This window comes from Colossoma macropomum, unplaced genomic scaffold (assembly GCF_904425465.1).
Source record: "Colossoma macropomum unplaced genomic scaffold, Colossoma_macropomum, whole genome shotgun sequence".
NCBI classification, from domain to species: Eukaryota; Metazoa; Chordata; class Actinopteri; order Characiformes; family Serrasalmidae; genus Colossoma; species Colossoma macropomum.
In genome coordinates, this window is record NW_023494792.1 from 11,589,303 (window position 1) to 11,606,618 (window position 17,316).

At 38.5% G+C, this 17,316-nt stretch overlaps 1 protein-coding gene across 1 annotated transcript; it reads right to left on the minus strand.

Annotated features, from left to right (window-relative positions):
- Positions 1-240: 240 nt before the first annotated feature.
- On the minus strand, positions 241-12,445 carry LOC118811618 (cAMP-dependent protein kinase type II-beta regulatory subunit). Its single transcript, XM_036575955.1, has 11 exons — positions 11,883-12,445; positions 10,557-10,592; positions 5,714-5,766; positions 5,455-5,538; positions 4,199-4,305; positions 3,949-4,102; positions 3,523-3,624; positions 3,361-3,435; positions 3,113-3,181; positions 2,316-2,451; positions 241-2,087 (listed from the first exon to the last, which is right to left on the minus strand). Exons 1-11 carry the CDS (start codon positions 12,142-12,144, stop codon positions 1,954-1,956), a joined length of 1,212 nt encoding a protein of 403 aa, XP_036431848.1. The 5' UTR covers positions 12,145-12,445; the 3' UTR covers positions 241-1,953.
- Positions 12,446-17,316: the final 4,871 nt, after the last annotated feature.

The window sequence follows — 17,316 nt, forward strand, 5'->3', positions numbered from 1 at the left end:
AGATCATTGGTCGCTGTCTCTTGCCCGTTACCTTAAGCGTGCCATTCATTGGCCACACCAACACCGCTGTCGTCTCCTTTGTTACTGGACTGAGCTTTTGTTTTGCTTTCAGTATGAACAATCAACAAGAACTGACTGTTACTTTCTTCTTTGAAATCCTCGTTTATTTCAGATGACGTTATTTTCTGCTACAGGCTCCAGTTTCATATGACATATAATGAATGAACCACACGACTAAAATGTAATACAAAAGTGTATTTTATTTTGATGGAAAGTCAAATATCACTGACAATAGTACTGGATGCTCTGGCATTGAGAGTCTGTAGACCTTAAATCTGAATTTGATGAAGTAGAGAGCACTGGCAACACAAAGAGCTACTTTTTGAGGTGGTGATTCAGACACATAAACATGTTAAATATATAAAACACAGGTCAACAGTATGTGCAACTGAAAGTCTCTAACAGTTGTACAAGCTAAATTTTATAAAATGATAAAACTACACAAACAGCCTACAATAAAAGCGCTCAGTAGAGGCCAGCTACTTGGAGGGGGGGGGGCTGTAGGCTCCCGCGGGGGGTAACGGTGTGATGTCTGTGTGTGGAGGTAGACGGTAAGAAATAAATAATATCATCAATGTTATTGGAAGAAAAAAATCCTAAAATGGTTAACTTGCCAGTGGAGTAAAAACATTGTAATACAAATAGAGAAAAAGGGACAGTTTAAACATGAATGGAAAACAGGACCAAATGTGGTGAAGCATATTGCAGTTCAGAAGCAAAATTTAAAGTTTTTAAGGGCAAAAGAGCATATTTGAGTAGTTAAAGCGATATGCATTAATGTGCATTTGATCATGTATATTCCTTATTCATTTTACCAAAAGCAAACATACACTCTAGTTTGGTTTGTAGAAAAGAATGGCTAAAAGAGAGGCTATTTCACAAACGTCAAACGTCTAATTCTACTGTGAAACACTCAGATTGATAAATAAATGCCAAATTTGAACAAAAGCATAAAGGTAAAAGGTAAAATAAATAAGCTATATTTCAAATACTACAAAAAATTACATGAATTGTATTTTTTATGAGTGAGCTCTAAACTAAATTCTAAAATACTGTGTACATTGTAATCATTTTCAGCATAAAACTGTGCAATTATTTTTTTATGAGGCTAGCATCAAAGTGCAATATCAGCATACACACACTTCTGTTTCCCTTTTGTCTCATGTAATCAAGCCATTACATGTTTATATCTTAATGTCATACCACTAGCTTTTATGCTTTTATTAATACAAATGACCAGGACTTGGTTCCTGTCTCCCCCTCATACCCCGCCCTCACACACAGGGCCCTTTAAAATGTGTGTGTGAGATTTGCTCTTTCTTTTAAAGTAAGTGTTCAAGAAAAAAAACCTGGAGCTATAATGAATGAGATATGTTGCACACATTAACAAGTGCACTGTAAAAACCTAACAGAATTCAGAGGAAAAAAAATCAAAATATGTGAAAAATGATTACAGCAGATTGCAACTTTTTGCTGTCAAAGACTGCAAAAGAGAAAGTAAAAGTCACCATAAAAACTCATTCCACCCAAATACATGTGAACAAAATACATAACAAAGGTGGAGAAAACTGACATTACCCAATAACTGGATAAATTTAGTAAATTCCCAGCATGACAAAACACCGTATTCATGAAAAAACAAACTTTTTTTTAAACCTTGTGTAACCTGTTAAGAATATCCTACATGTTTGGCTTATCATTTGTAAAAATCACTATCACTGACACACCAGAGCTTCACTTCTGTGAACGCAAAACAATAACTCAAAAACTTCAAAAAGTTATGATCATATGGCATCTGAACAACGGCCTGTAAAAAGGCCTGTACTCACCATTATTTCATCTTTTCATTATGTTGCATGTCAATTAGTATATTTTTTTACTTTTTTTTTAATCTCATGCACTTGGCTCCTCTATTTCTGTGTGACTCCCGAAGAGGGTGACCAACTGCTCTTCATAGTTAGCGATGTTGCGTTTCATGATGTCCATGCAGGGTCCCAATAACCTCTCAAATGCCTGGACATCCATTACTGTGAAAAACACAGTCCACACAAAAGTAAGTAAAGTAACAGGCAGTAAGTAGAGCAGTAATTCTGTGGACGAACTGGTACATTTTTTTGTCATACAACCACATATTGCATATGTGTGGTACAGTATTTTTCGTTAATGTATACTTTGATCTCTACAGGTTTCTGATACAAATATACTTTTCCTGTTTTTTCTTGCGCATTTAAAAGTGATTAAAAGCAGCAGAGTACCTAAGCACTTGACATTCTCCACAGCATATGCAGAAGCTGCCCTTGGCTTGTTGGTGACAAGAGCCAATTCTCCAAAGTATTGCCCCCTGGTGCATGTGGCGATGTCCACTTCGTCTTCTTCAGAATCTGTTTTCAACTGTTGAAATTGATCACAATGGTAATGTTTAATACACCAGAATCTCCTTGTTACTGTTTAAAGGCTGATTAGGTACTGATGACCCAGGCTTTATGTAATAATTTTGAACAACTTATGATAAAAGTTAATGGGGTAAAAGCTTTAAACTATCTAAGATTTCCCACTTCCAGAACATGTTTTAACAAAACATGTCCTCTGGATGTTCTTCTAAACATTTATGAGATTAAAGATTCGATCTAGAAAGAATATAGAGGGTTTATTCAGCATTTCTGGTACGTGATTGTATGTCTCACAATACATGAGATATACAGCATGATTACAAGTGTAAAATAACAAAAAGACATGTTATTTAAAAAATGAACACACGTTAAATAATGAGTCATTTAACTGAGAGCTTTAGATTTTTGAAACCAGATGTGTTGTAGAGGTTTTAGTGTTATCTGTGAATTCATGCCCTATTAACCTCCAGAGTAAGCCTCCTGGAGGAACTTTCAGAAAGCTGTTAAGAAAATGTCTATGCAAAGCTTCAATTATTAAAATAAGTTACTAGGGTGAACAGTGAACTGAGGTGAAATAAAAAAACATAAAAAACTGTAGAATGCACATTGATCATTAACACTTTTTGCCTCAACATTTGTAAGAAATTTGTAAAAGTACCTACCCGGTTCCTCTTCATGGTGATTCTAACCTCACCTGATTCTACAATGTAGAAACAGTCTGCTAGGTCACCCTATGGAGCAAAATACAACACATGTAGGACTACGGTGTAAGGCATAATATTTGGTACAATATTGTATCATATAGTTCACAACATATTATGAATAACTACTAACAATGCTACTCAAATTCAATGGGCCAGTTTTCAAGCTATAAAAGAACTGAACATGAACCGTAGAATAAAGGGCTAACCTGTGCGATAATTTGCTCTCCATCACTGTACACTTTAGACGACAAGACGTCTACCACCTTCATTCTTTCTGAGACCTGAAAAAAAATATATATATATATTAAAATGAGTTCCCCAGTTTTTGCTCCTAATAATGCTTGTTTAAAAGAGGCAGTGGTTCCAACCTCCAGGGATGTTAGCAATGGAAGGGTCTCGATGAAAGCTTCATACATTTTCCTCTTCTTTGCATTGTTCTTTACAATTATCCTTCTGAACGTCAACCGGTCCTGCAAACAAAAGCATTTATTTAAAAGTGAAGTAAAAAATTCTTTTTCTTCTGTCTTCAAACTGCGGCCATTAGGCAACATTATTATTTTCTTTAACATAAAAGTTTTAATAGATCAAGCATCATATGGCAATTGAAATGTAAATGCTACAAAAATGTCTAATGAACATTCCAGCAAGACTGAACTAGAATCTAAACACTACATTCTAGAGAAATTAGGCCAACAAGTCATTCCAGCAGTCTCTTTGTGTGGGAGTATGTTAGCATTTTATATGAACAGTAGAGGGAGCTAAAATGTACAATGTTAAATCATAAAGTCACTCACTAGGCACCACAAGGCTCCAGGTGAGGTAGCAACAATGGTGGCTGCACGTGGGGTGTTATACATCAGGGCAAGCTCCCCAAAACTCCCACGGTTATCATATGAGCCAACCGTTCTGGTGGTGCCATCTGACTTCATAAGGATGTCAAAAGTCCCTCTGCAAGAATTAAGCATGAGCAGATTCTTTAAGTTTTCCTGAATGTTTGAAAACAGCAATATTTTATTCATGAAATAGAAACCATACTGTTCCCACCTCTCAATGACATAAAAGTTGTCTCCATCATCATCTTGATCGATGATGTGTTCACCAGCAGCAACCGTCTTCTCAAACATGGCATCCAATACTTGTGACATTTGCTCCTGCAAAGTTGAGTTAACAGACACTCAGCTTTCCAGCTCACAGAACTGTCAGAGTCATAAGGAAGGCACAGCATTTAAAAACAATAAGAACATATGCTGCACAACACCAACACCTCCACTGAATGTGGCAATGCTCAATATGCACATAACTGTCAACAAAGCACTTCATGAGTTATGAGCACACTTCTAAACATAAGGACACAAACTAAATGATAAATCTATTTCTACAATTAGCCAAACACAATACAATAATGGTCTTATTAATAAAAAACATACCATCATTTTGCCATTCTCACTTGATTGTTTACATATTTTCAATAACAAGCACTAACATTTATTCGTTGTGTATTACAAATTTGCAATCAGAATAGTAACTCTATTTGTTTAATTTAATTTAACACCAAAATTACACAGAATAAAATCTTATTAGGTTAGTGCACGTTAAAGTTAAAAACGTTTTATCCTCATCCAATAAACTTTATCGTTAGCGAGCAAAACACACCGACACTACTATTAAACAGAAATTACAAGCATAATCAACGTTGCTGCAAATTTTTAAAAATCAAATTCAATGCTTTTTAACACATTTTTAAGACCTCAACAATTTTAAAAATACCTTCTCCACCACATAACAATGCACGCAAACCCAAATACCCTCTATTCATTATTTATTATTAACAGACTACTTGAACACCAAACATGGATATATGAGATTGCACAATCATTCCACAGTCGTGTCCATATATTTTATCAGTTCGACTATCCTCCAGTTCTTCAGGAAAAATTTCAAAACTGTGTTCACTCTATGACAATTACATGATTTTCATCTTCATGTGAACCCTGTGCTCATGTACCCACACTGAAAGTCTCCATTTGTATCTCTATAACAGAATTTTAAATGTTAAAATTTTTTAGGGTCAGATTTGAGCAAATAATACAAATAAGACAAAAAAGCAAAATGGTTACTTTCACACAATGGGTTGTGAAACAATTCATCTCGATGCACTTTTGTGTAGTTATTTAAGGCTAATCGTTTGTCAGCCCTGAAAGTCACCACTTCGGATTTGTTATGACAGCACAATAAACATCAAGCTAGAAAGATGAGAGTGGAAAAAGGAAGGCAGCATTGCGGCGCATTGTAGTCTTTACCTGATCAAGATTTTTGAAAAGAAGTATGTCTTTGCAGGCCTCTTGTAATCTCTGCCTTTGTTCATCTGTTTTTGGGTGAGTCACCTGTAAAGAGAGCAAGGGCATTTCAGGATGAGTGATGAGTACATTGATAGAAATGTGCAACACCAAGCCAAAACAGTAAGACAACTGGAGGAATGTGCTTAAAAAGTTTCAAGAACACAGCTTACAAGCATTGATTTTGAAGCATGTTACAATAACACAATAAGCAATCCCTCACCCTTGGCTCCTTGTCCTCTTCATCCTCATCTGGGTTAAATGCCTCTGCACACACTGGAAACAGAAGAGAAAAACACACTGATAGGACTACGAAGCCTACAGGTTATGTGGTGGGTAAGTGGGGACATCCAGACATACTGAGAATAAAAAGCATTAAACTCATCTGTTCCCTGGAAAAAAAATATTAAAAAAGCAATTATCTGACTTTGCTCACCAGTCTGTTCTCAAAATACTGAATGAATCTGCCTTATCCCTTTATTCATACCCACACTTTAAGCTTCCTTCCCTTTTTGCCTGTCTTTTGTCTCCCTCTTTTCTTCTATTAAGCTCAGACTGTTGAGATGAGAGGCCCATTTGCACTCCTCTGCCACACGCCCCCAGTGTTCCTACTATTAATACCAGCACAGAGGATGACAGGAGCATCCACTGTCTGGATCGATACCCCTCCCACGATCGGGCCCGGGTATGTGCTCCACAGCCAAATCTATACCAAACTCAACCTGACTTCTACAGATCTCTGCCCGCTGCAGCCTGTGTGTAACTCCAGAGGTCAGTTCAATGAGAGATCCACATCTTATGTACACCAATCATTGGCTGAGGTTAGAATTCCAGTACCGGTCGGTTCTCAGCAATGGGCATGATGCCAATCAAGAACTGCTGCACACAGCAAGTTTCTTTGCTGCACTTCTATGACAAAAGCTCAGAAATTAAAAAATGCTTAAAGACAGCACTTACTAATTCCTCTTTCACACTACCTTCTTAATGCCAAAGAAGAACCACTTGGGTTAGCTGAAGGATCTTTCAACAGACGGCTCTTTAAAGAAGTATTTTTGTAAATGAAATGTGAGCACAAAAAACCTTTTTAAAGTTAAAAAAATCCATATAATATAAAACAGGGGTGCCCAAGTCCTCTCCTGTAGATCTATCGCTCTAGAGTGTTTAGTTCCAACACCCCCCCCAATATTCAGATGCTCCTGAAGGCTGTGATTAACTGGATCAGTAGCCAGTTGCACCAGATGAACTTCAGTTGAATCGTAAGTTAGGGTGTAATATCTCTCTTAAACCATATGTTGAGAGAAGTTTGCTTAAAAACTAAGGTGTCAGATTCATTTTCTGGCAGTCCACAACTCTGCAGAAATTAGTGCTTTCGCTTTTCTAACACACTAGCTGTGTTACCAAAGCTAGGCTGCAGTATCTGTGGGCTACACTCTAGACCACTATGTCATCAATGACCATTCCAGTCAGAAGAATCCTTTGAATACAGCTGAGAAATGAAGACTACACTCTCTCAGTTTTCAAGGATGCTAGTGGAGTATTCCTCACACTTTTCTGTCCAAAATCCTTTGTGCACACGTCTCAAAGAAAGTTCAGGAGAAACGGCAGGAGATGAAACTAATAGATCTGCAGCTACTTCTACTGAATCTGTGTTCAATATTTCATATAAGATGAAATCCAAAAGCTTGTACATGTTGGAAATAGTTTAGTTTATGTCAGCTTTCTAAAATGTGTGTAATGATGGATTATCTCATCAGTCTGTGTTTGTAAGAAGGGCAGCTATACTCAGTCCATTGGATAACCAACACTAACAGCAGAAGTGCTGTACAAATTGTACTGTGCTTCAGGAAGAGGTCAGTAAAATATGCAGTATGCTATTTTTTTTTTTGTTGTATGTCTGTTTAAAGGGTGTGGTGTGACTGGGGTGTGTGTGTGGGGGGGTTGCTAGTATTTTTATTTTTATCATCTCTGTAAGTACATCTCATTGATGCTTACAAGAGCATCAGTGATGATGTGTCCAGAGATACTAATACTACGACTACTACAACAACAAAAAGAACAACAAATAATAATAATGATAATAATAATAATCAATAGTCATTCTGAGATGCTAAGGGAATTCAGGAGCAAACAATGATAGCATGCAAGTTGAAGCATACTCTTTGTCAAAGAGAATAATATAACAGTTCTGTAAAATATGTAGTTGTAGTTTATTGTAAAATATGTTTAATTTGGCCATGAAACTGTAATTAATCTAGTTAAAAATACGTACAATTCCGTGTCTGTAACCACTTGGCTTAGCCTGATTGTACAGCAGCTGAGACACGACAGCGCTTTTTTCCCAGATTTGATGCTATTTTTCTGATATCTGAAACCTAATACTGTGGTCTAAAGATGTCCTAAAATGTACACTACACCACAAGTGGTTGATATATAATATCCGATATTATGTTGTCTGCCTGCAGTCCTGAACCAACCAGCGCATTCAATTCAACCGGCACAGCTAAGCAGCTGCATTTTAGCAGTCTCATCTGTGTTGTTACAATGAATGTAGCATTAATGTAGAATATCGCATAACCCAACATGCTCAAATGTTCAGTTATGTAAACATGTGGGGATGCTATTATCTTGCTATGGTATGCATGAAATAAATCAATCAAAAAAATGGGTAGTAAGTTTTAACAGGAGAGTGTTACTGCAGTAATGACCTAGGCTATGACTGAACCTAGGTCTAACTGCTGTATGCCTTTAAGTATGAAATGTGCTGTATAAATAAACTTGCCTCACCTTCATTTTTAAGAGTGTAAGCAATTTCCACTACAGTTCAATTGTAGGCATGATCTTGATGTTACATATATATATATATATGTGTGTGTCTCAGCTGCTGTATATATATATATATATATATATATATATATATATATATATATGATTGTAGCTTGTCCTGGGGTCACTGTGGTACTATGTGGAGAAATTCTGATTGGATCTTTAAGGACGTATCCTTTATAAGCCAAAATGTAAGTGTTTATACAGCATATTTTTACATTGATATGAAGTGAGAGCTCTGCAGCTGAGCTATGGGAATGGGATGTGAGTTTTGGCTATGGCAGGCACATTTAGAAGAGCTGTACAGTATGAAATATGCAGCTTTACAATTTTAGTTAGTCTCTTGTTTCAGTTTGAGATTGCTTGGAGAAAACATGCATTGCATTGCTGAAGGAATGCACATTATCATTTAATCTACGCGGATAGCTGCTGACCTACACAGGGCTCACAGCACTGTGTCAATTTGATGTGAACCAGAATCCTTTGGCGCTTGTTTAAATATGACATACATAAATTATGACTTATTAAATGAACTGGGGATCTTTTAAAACTAGAGTAGATGAACCATCCTCCATAGGCCTAATATGTATATATACGACAAAAAGCTGTCCAAATGAGCCTGGAACTTTTCTCCATACCTTTTCCTTTAGGTTTGCTTTAATGAAGAATGTTTTCTTAAGAAAGTGGCTGACACAAGACTGCCCTCCCTCTTGAGTGTAACAGATGACTCTGAGGGAAAATCTTTTAAACACTAGCTTCCCCTGCTGTTTTATTTCATTCCATCGCTGTGTGTAATAAAAGTCAATCTCCTCCATCTCATCCTGCAGCTGAAGATGAAGCTAAAGCACTTACTAGGCAAACCATTCAGGTTCCAGTGATGTGGGATTACATCAAGCCTGAAGTTTCAACTCGTGAATCCGCTGTGCTCCTCTCACAGACTGAACAAATCAAGCCTTGACTAAACAACACTTCTGAAAGTGTCAGCCAGATCAGTAAACTCATGTTAAAGTGTCCCAAACCCAATCTTCTCTTTCCAGAAAACATATCTACAATAGTTGCACAAACCGCACGTACTCTTATTTGCATTCTTTAACAGATACAGCCGGCCTGTATCTCACAGGATTATAAGAAGCAGAGCCACACACAAACAAAATATCACCGCTGTTTAAACAAAACTTTGTTTCTCCAAAACAGGAACTTCACAGAAGGTAAAGTGTTCTAAAAAAGGAATTCCAGTGATTGTCCAAAACGTCTGCATAATTAAATAGTTAAATAGTTAAGATGTACAGTCATTTAGAGTAGTTTGATGTGAAATGCTTCATTCTAGAGAAATTTACCAAGTCAAAACTGTTCACAGTGGTGGTGACAGGAACCAGACATCCGAAGAGTTTAATGCCTCTTAGAGCTCCCTCAAACAAAGTTATTAGGTTAAACGGCTATGAATACACTGCCTAAGACACTGTTTTACAACATACTGCGAGATAAGATTTTGGCCTAAAACTTTTTTTTACATCCATTCATGGTGGACAGGTACACGCAAGACATCGTAAGATAAAACAGTTTCCAAAAAGAGTCTTTTTTTCAGTTTTACCACTATTTTATCATTATGAACATTACATATAAAAACTCAGAAGACACATGTAGATTTACTGGTGGTTTTGGATAGTGAATAAAATGGCTTTATTTGTATTGCAGACGCTGTCTTCCATCACCACTACTGTAAAGAAGTTGGTAAGTTTCTCTTTGATTAATTATTGCACATCAAACCAATGACTGTTACCATTTCAGTGAAATGTTGAAAAAATGATTCCTCTAACTTTAAGTGTATGTAAATCAGATTTTATTATAAGTAATTGTGGATCATTTCTACTTGTTTATTCACCATGTTGTGTTCACAATGTTAAAGGAAAGCTGGTGTGATCAAATGATGTAAAAAATTAATGGAAATAGGAAGTTTTGATCTGACTATGACTATATTGTGGCACATATTGAAACTGAGACATCACAGAAACATTGGTGGAAGAATACTCAAGATTTCCATGTGACCTGCATTAAGACAGTGCTGCACAGACAGTAGACAAATATATTATTACTAGAAAGAAAACAGAACTGTCGTGATGCCTAGTCTGCCCAAAATTTCCAGTAACTGCATTGCTGTCAAAATTTCAAGAATGTTTTCCTAATGGCTCAGGAGCAGGTATTTAAATGGAAGCATTTCAGCAGAAAGTTCTTATATCACTTACCAGAAGCTCGCCTTATGAATCTGTTTATCACTGGGGCTGTGAAGAAAGGACAACAGTGGTCAATGAGAGCAACAAGAAACATGCTTGGATGCACCTATTGTGTCAGCAGAAAAAATGAAGAAATAAGCAGAAGAAAAAATGCAGGCCTAGATCATTTAGTCCAGAGTATATTTAGTGTTATTCAGATTTTTTAACCTGGATTCAGGTCGCTTTGAAGTTGGCGCCGCTCTAATTGCCATTCAAATTCAGAGAAATAATAAAGCATCCTCCATGGCAATAAAAAGCCCCCAGGTCTGACACAATGTACCCTCATGAAAACTGCATGAGGAGGTTTAGCCACCATGCTATTCAGCTACCTTTGTCCTGGTGGACCATCTCCTCCAGTGAGCTCCTCAGTATGCAGTCTCTAAGCCGAGATGAATCATATGAATTGGCATGGCTTTGCCTGACAAGCTACTCGAGGACAGTTTTAGGGTTTTCTGCCAAATGTTTACGAAATGAAGAAGAGGAGTGTGGATGAGCACAGGACGAGACGGAGTGCAGCTGTGCAGTCAGAGAGCAGGCCCGGAAGAGCAGCGCGTGTGAATCACACACACACACACACACACACAGACAGACAAAAAGAGCGTATCCATCTCACAAGTGGATGAATGCAGACTCTATTCGTTAAAGGCCAAAGCTCTTTTGAGGCACAGTACATGCAGGGCGAGATCAGCATCCTTCAGCATATAAGAGGATGCTGCTGCTGCTGCTGCCGCCTGTAGTAGCCTCCATCCCCCCTCCCCTACCCCCCCCACTCCCACCGCCTCTGCAGAGTGAGCTCTGCATTTACCACTCATCATCATATTTACGCCCTCGACCACCAAAGCAAGAATCAAGACCACTATTAGCTTCGCACTCGTGTCGAGATAGCATTATTAAATGGTAGATAATCGGCAGTCTCCTGTCATTAGGCCCGATGGAGGCCGTCTGTGGACTGTAGCCTGGGATTCAGGCTGCATTATTAGCTTACTACACACGAGAGGCTGAAGTCAGCGTCTTGTTCGAATTTTTCCGTTCCACCTTAAATGGTGCAGCAGTTACATTCTGGCGCCTCAGGCGTCATAATGACCGCTGCACTATTTAAGGTGGAACGGGAAAATTGGAACGAGAAGCTGGCGAATAAGAAGCCTGAATTCGGCTTCGTCTACTACATCATGCACCTCACATTTGCAGACCACGCGAGGTCTTTGCGAAATCGTAGTGTGTTATACTGTAAGTACCCCGCCTCGTGTAAAATGATAGCCTAGCAAAAAAATTAACGTTTTAACAAGCCCAATCTGTTACCTACGAATTCCTCATCGTCATCCTCGTCCTCTTCGTTCTCCGAGTCAATCTGCATGGCCTCCTCGATGAAGTTGACGGCTTTCCCAGCTCGCACGGCCGAGTTTTGCTCATTGCCGAACGCGGCCCCCCTGCTCTCGCTCTCCTTCAGCTGGGTGAAATACTGCAGGGCGAACTCCAACAGATCCCGGGGTTGATTCCTCAGCACCTCCACCGTAAAGCTCTGCAAAAGCTCCGTCAACCCCTCGGGGATTTCTATACTCATTCCTGATACCAGGGCTCCGGAGGAAAGGGGTGCAAAACTGCAGTAGGACCGGGGAGCAAAACCGCGCTGGCAGCGTCAGCTCTAATGAACGGTAACCTGCGTCGGGTGAGCTCGTAGTAATGCAGCGGCAAAAAAAAGAAAGAAAGAAAAAAACCCAACAGAGAAACCAGGCTGGGTATTTCTCACTCTCACAACTCCATGGCACCGATTTCCATTCGAACTGACAGCGTTCCCTAATTTGGCGGCATAAAAATGGCAGAAATTTCAACAGCTCGCATCTTTTTTGCTGTTGGCTACAGGAAACGCGTTATTCATTTATTTATTTATTTGTTCCCCCACCCGATTACCGACAAGCCCCGCCCACCCTGCGAGGATTGGTCAGGAGGTCATCCATGTCTCTGCCATGGCTCTGGATCACACCAACCAGCGAGCTGCTGGTGCCTATGAGCTCTTATTCAATCCTCGCAGGGGAGGCTACTTAGCCAATCGTAGCGCAGGAGGCGGGGCCTGTCGGAATGCGGGTGGGAAAAAAGAACAACGCACGGCAAACCCACGCATGTGACCTGAGAAACCATAGCAACCACCATCCATGGATTGCGTATGCAGCAGCAGCAGCAGAAGAAGAGGAGCTCTGAATGGCAACCAGCGTGGCGAGTCCAGTTCAGCTCTTAAAACGTATGAGTTCATTTAATTATGATTTGGTACGGATGATGGAGCTGTTGCTGTGCGCGCATTTTTCGTGTTCGTTTTGTATACAGACTAGTTTGGGGTGTTAGCCAGTGTTTGGAAGGCAGACAGAGAACAAAATGCTTTAGGCTAAGGCTACTTTTGTGAAAATGTGCAAGTATTGTAAATGCAGAGCAGTTTAGTTACTGTATAGCAGTTTAGGGCCTAGAGCAATATAGGCTAACGTTATAGAGCAGCATGGGATTATAGACTGCATAGCAGTTTGAGGCCTTGGGCAATATAGACTATATAGCAGTTTAACACCAGAAGAAATGTAGGCTATATAGCAGTTTAAGACCAAGAGGAATATAGACTATATAGCAGTTCAGGGCCTGGAGGAATATAGATTATATAGCAGTTTAGGGCCTGGAGGTATATAGACTATATAGCAGTTTAGGGCCTGGAGGTATGTAGACTATAGGAATATAGGCTAACGTTATAGAGCAGCTTGGGATTTTAGACTGCATAGCACTTTGAGGCCTAGGGGAATATAAGCTATATAAGTGTTTAAATCCAGAAGAAAGGTAGGCTATATAGCAGTTTAATACCAGGATGAATATAGACTATAAATCAGTTTAACACCTGGAGGAATATAGACTATATAGCAGTTTAGAGCCTGGCGAAATGTAGACTATGAAGCAGTTCAGGACCTGGAGGTATGTAGACTATATATCAGTTTAGGGCCCAGTGGTATATAGATTATATAGCAGTTTTGGACCTGGTGTTATATAAACTATATAGCAGTTTAGGGCCTGGAGGAATATAGACTATATAGCAGTTTAGGGCCTGGAGGTAAATAGACTATGTATCAGTTTAGGGCCTGTTTTCCCCTAAGCTGTTTTGATGTGTTGAAGCAAGACACAGTTACTATTAGACTGGACATTCAGAAGGACATTAAAGCTCTCTTACTCTCTCTCTGTGTCCCACATCTGTCAGCATTCATCCTGCAGACCAGTGGCTTTGCTGAAACATGGTGCAGCCAGAGCATCCTGACAGAGCAGCTAATGAGCTGCTGTTTCACAGCTGGATACGGTGGCTAATAATTCTAGAATGTAAGTTGAGTTTATTCCAGAACGTCAGGGTTCTGCTGTGTCCATAGTTTCACACACACACACACACAAGCAAAAGAAGTCAAGTTCTTAATGAGACAGAGCTTGAGTTTGTAATGAAGTAAAAGCTCAGACAGGCTGCAAAACCGCAAAACATGGTTTGAGTGATTGTGCCCAAGAATCTATACAACATTAGATTTGTCTTATTGAATAATTGCTGAACTTGATTCTGTCTGATCATATACAGTGTATCATTGCAGAGTGCATTACATGCACAGGAGCAAATGACAACTCATACGAACATAAAAGACCTGTCAAAATGTGTGAGTAAAAAAATACAGTATTACAAATAGCAGAACTCCAGCGTTATGCTTGAGCACACACATCAATGCTATGAAAACAGTAATGAAAACAAGCTCTATTCTAGCTGAAGCAGACTTCCTGACTCGGCACGAATGAGTGAGAGAGTGATGCTGAATCTCAGTGACAGCTGAGCTCTCATAACCTTGACACTGGTTTTGCTGCTTATGTACTGTGACCTACCATTTTATCATTAATAGGATCCTCAGAGTGTAAAAATGAGCTGATAGTATTGCAACAGATTTGATAATTATAGGGACATTTATAAGACTGACCTAGAACGCCTAGGCGTGAGAAACTGAAAACTCAAGGTCAAGACTGCCATCTGCTGTTCAGAATGAGTATGATCAGAATAAATATATAAGCTCCCACTTAACCTTTCTAGTCTTATAATGCAGAGAAATGTGAACCCTAAAATGTCAATTCTACTCATCTTCAGTTGTATAGTGTTCATTTGTGTATTTAATTAATATTTGTACCAACTGTATTTAAAATCAATTGTTGATTCATAAGCTCCCCAAATGTAAATTGAGCTTTTATTGTTGTCTGAAAACCCTTTTTATTCAATAGCAGTGATTCCTTATTGAATCTTTATAAATTAGTGCAATTCATAGAGGCATATGAAAGCATGATATGATCATTCAGGTAGAATTATTTGTACATTGAACGATGAGGTAAGCAGGAGCTTGCCAGGTAAAATTTAGGCTTGTTTTAGGAGGAACATTACAATGAAAGATGACTCCTTTACCATATAGCCCACACATATGCTTGAATTAATATCACCATGTTCTACCTTATATTAAGCTTTATATGAAAGCTTTCTTAACAAGCCATTTAGATATTTTCTATATAAAGAATAAAGCATAATTAGCACAACGATTACTGTTTTTCAGTTATCTCCACTTCAGATTGAGTACAGAAAGACTCAGACATCTCATTTGCTATCACAGAAACTCAGGCTTGTGAGCTGATTTGGCTGCATTGAATGACTGGTGCCTAACAACTCTCTGTACATTGGACTGATCAGAACCACTGTGGGGCTGTATGCTTGCTGGTGATTGGTCAGAGCGAGCTTGAGTGCTGCTTTCTGATTGGCCAGAGCGTGGTGGTGACTCAGCATTAGCTGGCCTGTCAGAGATGACCAGAGTGCTGCTCTCTGGCTGGATCAGTGCAGGCTCAGAAACAATGATGGCATCCTTCCAGCGTCGAGCACCTGACTTGCTGTTATACTCGTACACCCTTTTTGAAACTGGACAAAAAGCAGAATTAAACAGATTGGATCTGAACAGACCTTAAAAGATGATAACATATGTACTGTGTTGTTTGACAGATGCCAAACAACACAGTCTTAGGCAGATACACAAAGGACATGCCTTCAACATCTCCATTATAGGCTGTTTCATGCAAAATAATGAAACTACCATTTACTAACAATAACAGAAAGGTTGCTATTTGTGACTGGAAATGTCAGCCGCCTTACCAGGATCTACCTCCTCTCCATTAAAGACGGTGTTGATATTTGTCACCTCCTATGAAAAGAGAAGCAGATTAATATCACATCATTAAGATATGTGAAAGAAAATCCATTCAGAATACAAGAACTCACCATTAATATCTCTTGCTTGGGTGGATCTGTTGAGTGAATTGAAGACAACAATTATTGTATAACAGTGTGCTTTGCATGCTGGCTTGGTATACATTATATACATTTTGTGCACCTACCTTTGTCTTCAATGCTGCGGAAGTGGGGAAAAACAGTAAATATTAGATTACTACATCTTTACTGCATAATTATCATGAAATGTTAAATGCAGATATCATTTCTTTTGTAAGACAAGCTGTCTATAACATTAGTTTTACAACAGACCTTTGTCACTATACACTGTTATGTTTAAGGATGCACAGTGTTGGGATGTTACGGAATATCAATAACAATTGTGAATACATATTCATACAGAAATTAGGTATCTGTATTCAGTCTAAGTTACATTTTGTCAGTCAATATTCAGTAAGTCACTGTTCAGAATACAGTTACTGGTTACATTTTTAGGAGAGTAGTTTTAGAATACTTATCCACTAAATGTAAAAAATACATATCAGTTTTTAAAAAGAAACACCATCAAGTCTTGTTTATTAACTATTTTAAAATCAGAGCATGGCATGTAAAGACATAATGTAAAGAAGAACTCAAAAGCAGCTTCTTTACAAACACTGAAGTTCCTGCTAAAGCCTGAGTAGACTGATAAATCAGTGTCTCGATGCAGTTATTAATCTCAGTGTTACTAAAATCTTTGGAACTGAAGTGTCTCCTCAGTGGACATGTTCACAAGTGGCATTGGGCTTGTACGTTTTGTGACTATTTACATGTCATTAACTGAAAACCACGTAGCTGCCCACTTTACAGTCAAATTTGGTAGATTTTGTTATTGGGATATGGCAAATTGCTTGCTTAATTCATGAGATGTCAGTGGTTTTATAGGAGCAGCAGTGGACTGAACTAGGCGGTAAGAGCCAAAATAAAACTGTGAATTTCGAAGCTTCATTTAAGTAGGTGATTATTTCATGAAACATATTAATAGAAGAATTAGATGAAGAAAACTGTCAACCAGTAACAGTGAGGACCAGTGTGAATGAAATAAAATTACAAAAAAGAGTTTTCCCCATGCGCCCCATCAATATGTATTCTAAACGTGAAGGAAACAACATTCGTAACTCTATTGTATGTTCATGCAGCAGGATTTTATTTCAGGTAATTTTGGACCATTTCTATTGGCCCATTCATCATGAAACTGGTGTGACAAAATAAAAGATAATAAAATGGAGTTACAAGGTTTTGACAGCAATGCTATACAATCAGTACACTCTAATAAAGTAAATGTAGCAGCTTACTCACAGTTCCATTGTGTCTTCTATCAGTGTAGGTTCACAGCAGAGGTGCTCTTTAGTTGAGAGGTATGTACAGCACCTATACAGCAGGTAAGCCAACATGGCCAGGAGAAGGAAGCTGCCCACAGCAATGACAAACCACACATACCAG

What these genes read in the sequence shown, in the direction of transcription:
- LOC118811618 (XM_036575955.1), bottom strand. Translation starts at nt 12,144, where the DNA reads ATGAGTATAGAAATCCCCGAGGGGTTGACGGAGCTTTTGCAGAGCTTT. An exon ending in ATTCATAAGGCGAGCTTCTG is followed by an intron (nt 5,767 to 10,556) that starts GTAAGTGATATA and finishes TTCTGTTTCCAG; the next exon opens with TGTGTGCAGAGGCATTTAAC. An exon ending in TTTTCAAAAATCTTGATCAG is followed by an intron (nt 4,306 to 5,454) that starts GTAAAGACTACA and finishes TCAACTTTGCAG; the next exon opens with GAGCAAATGTCACAAGTATT.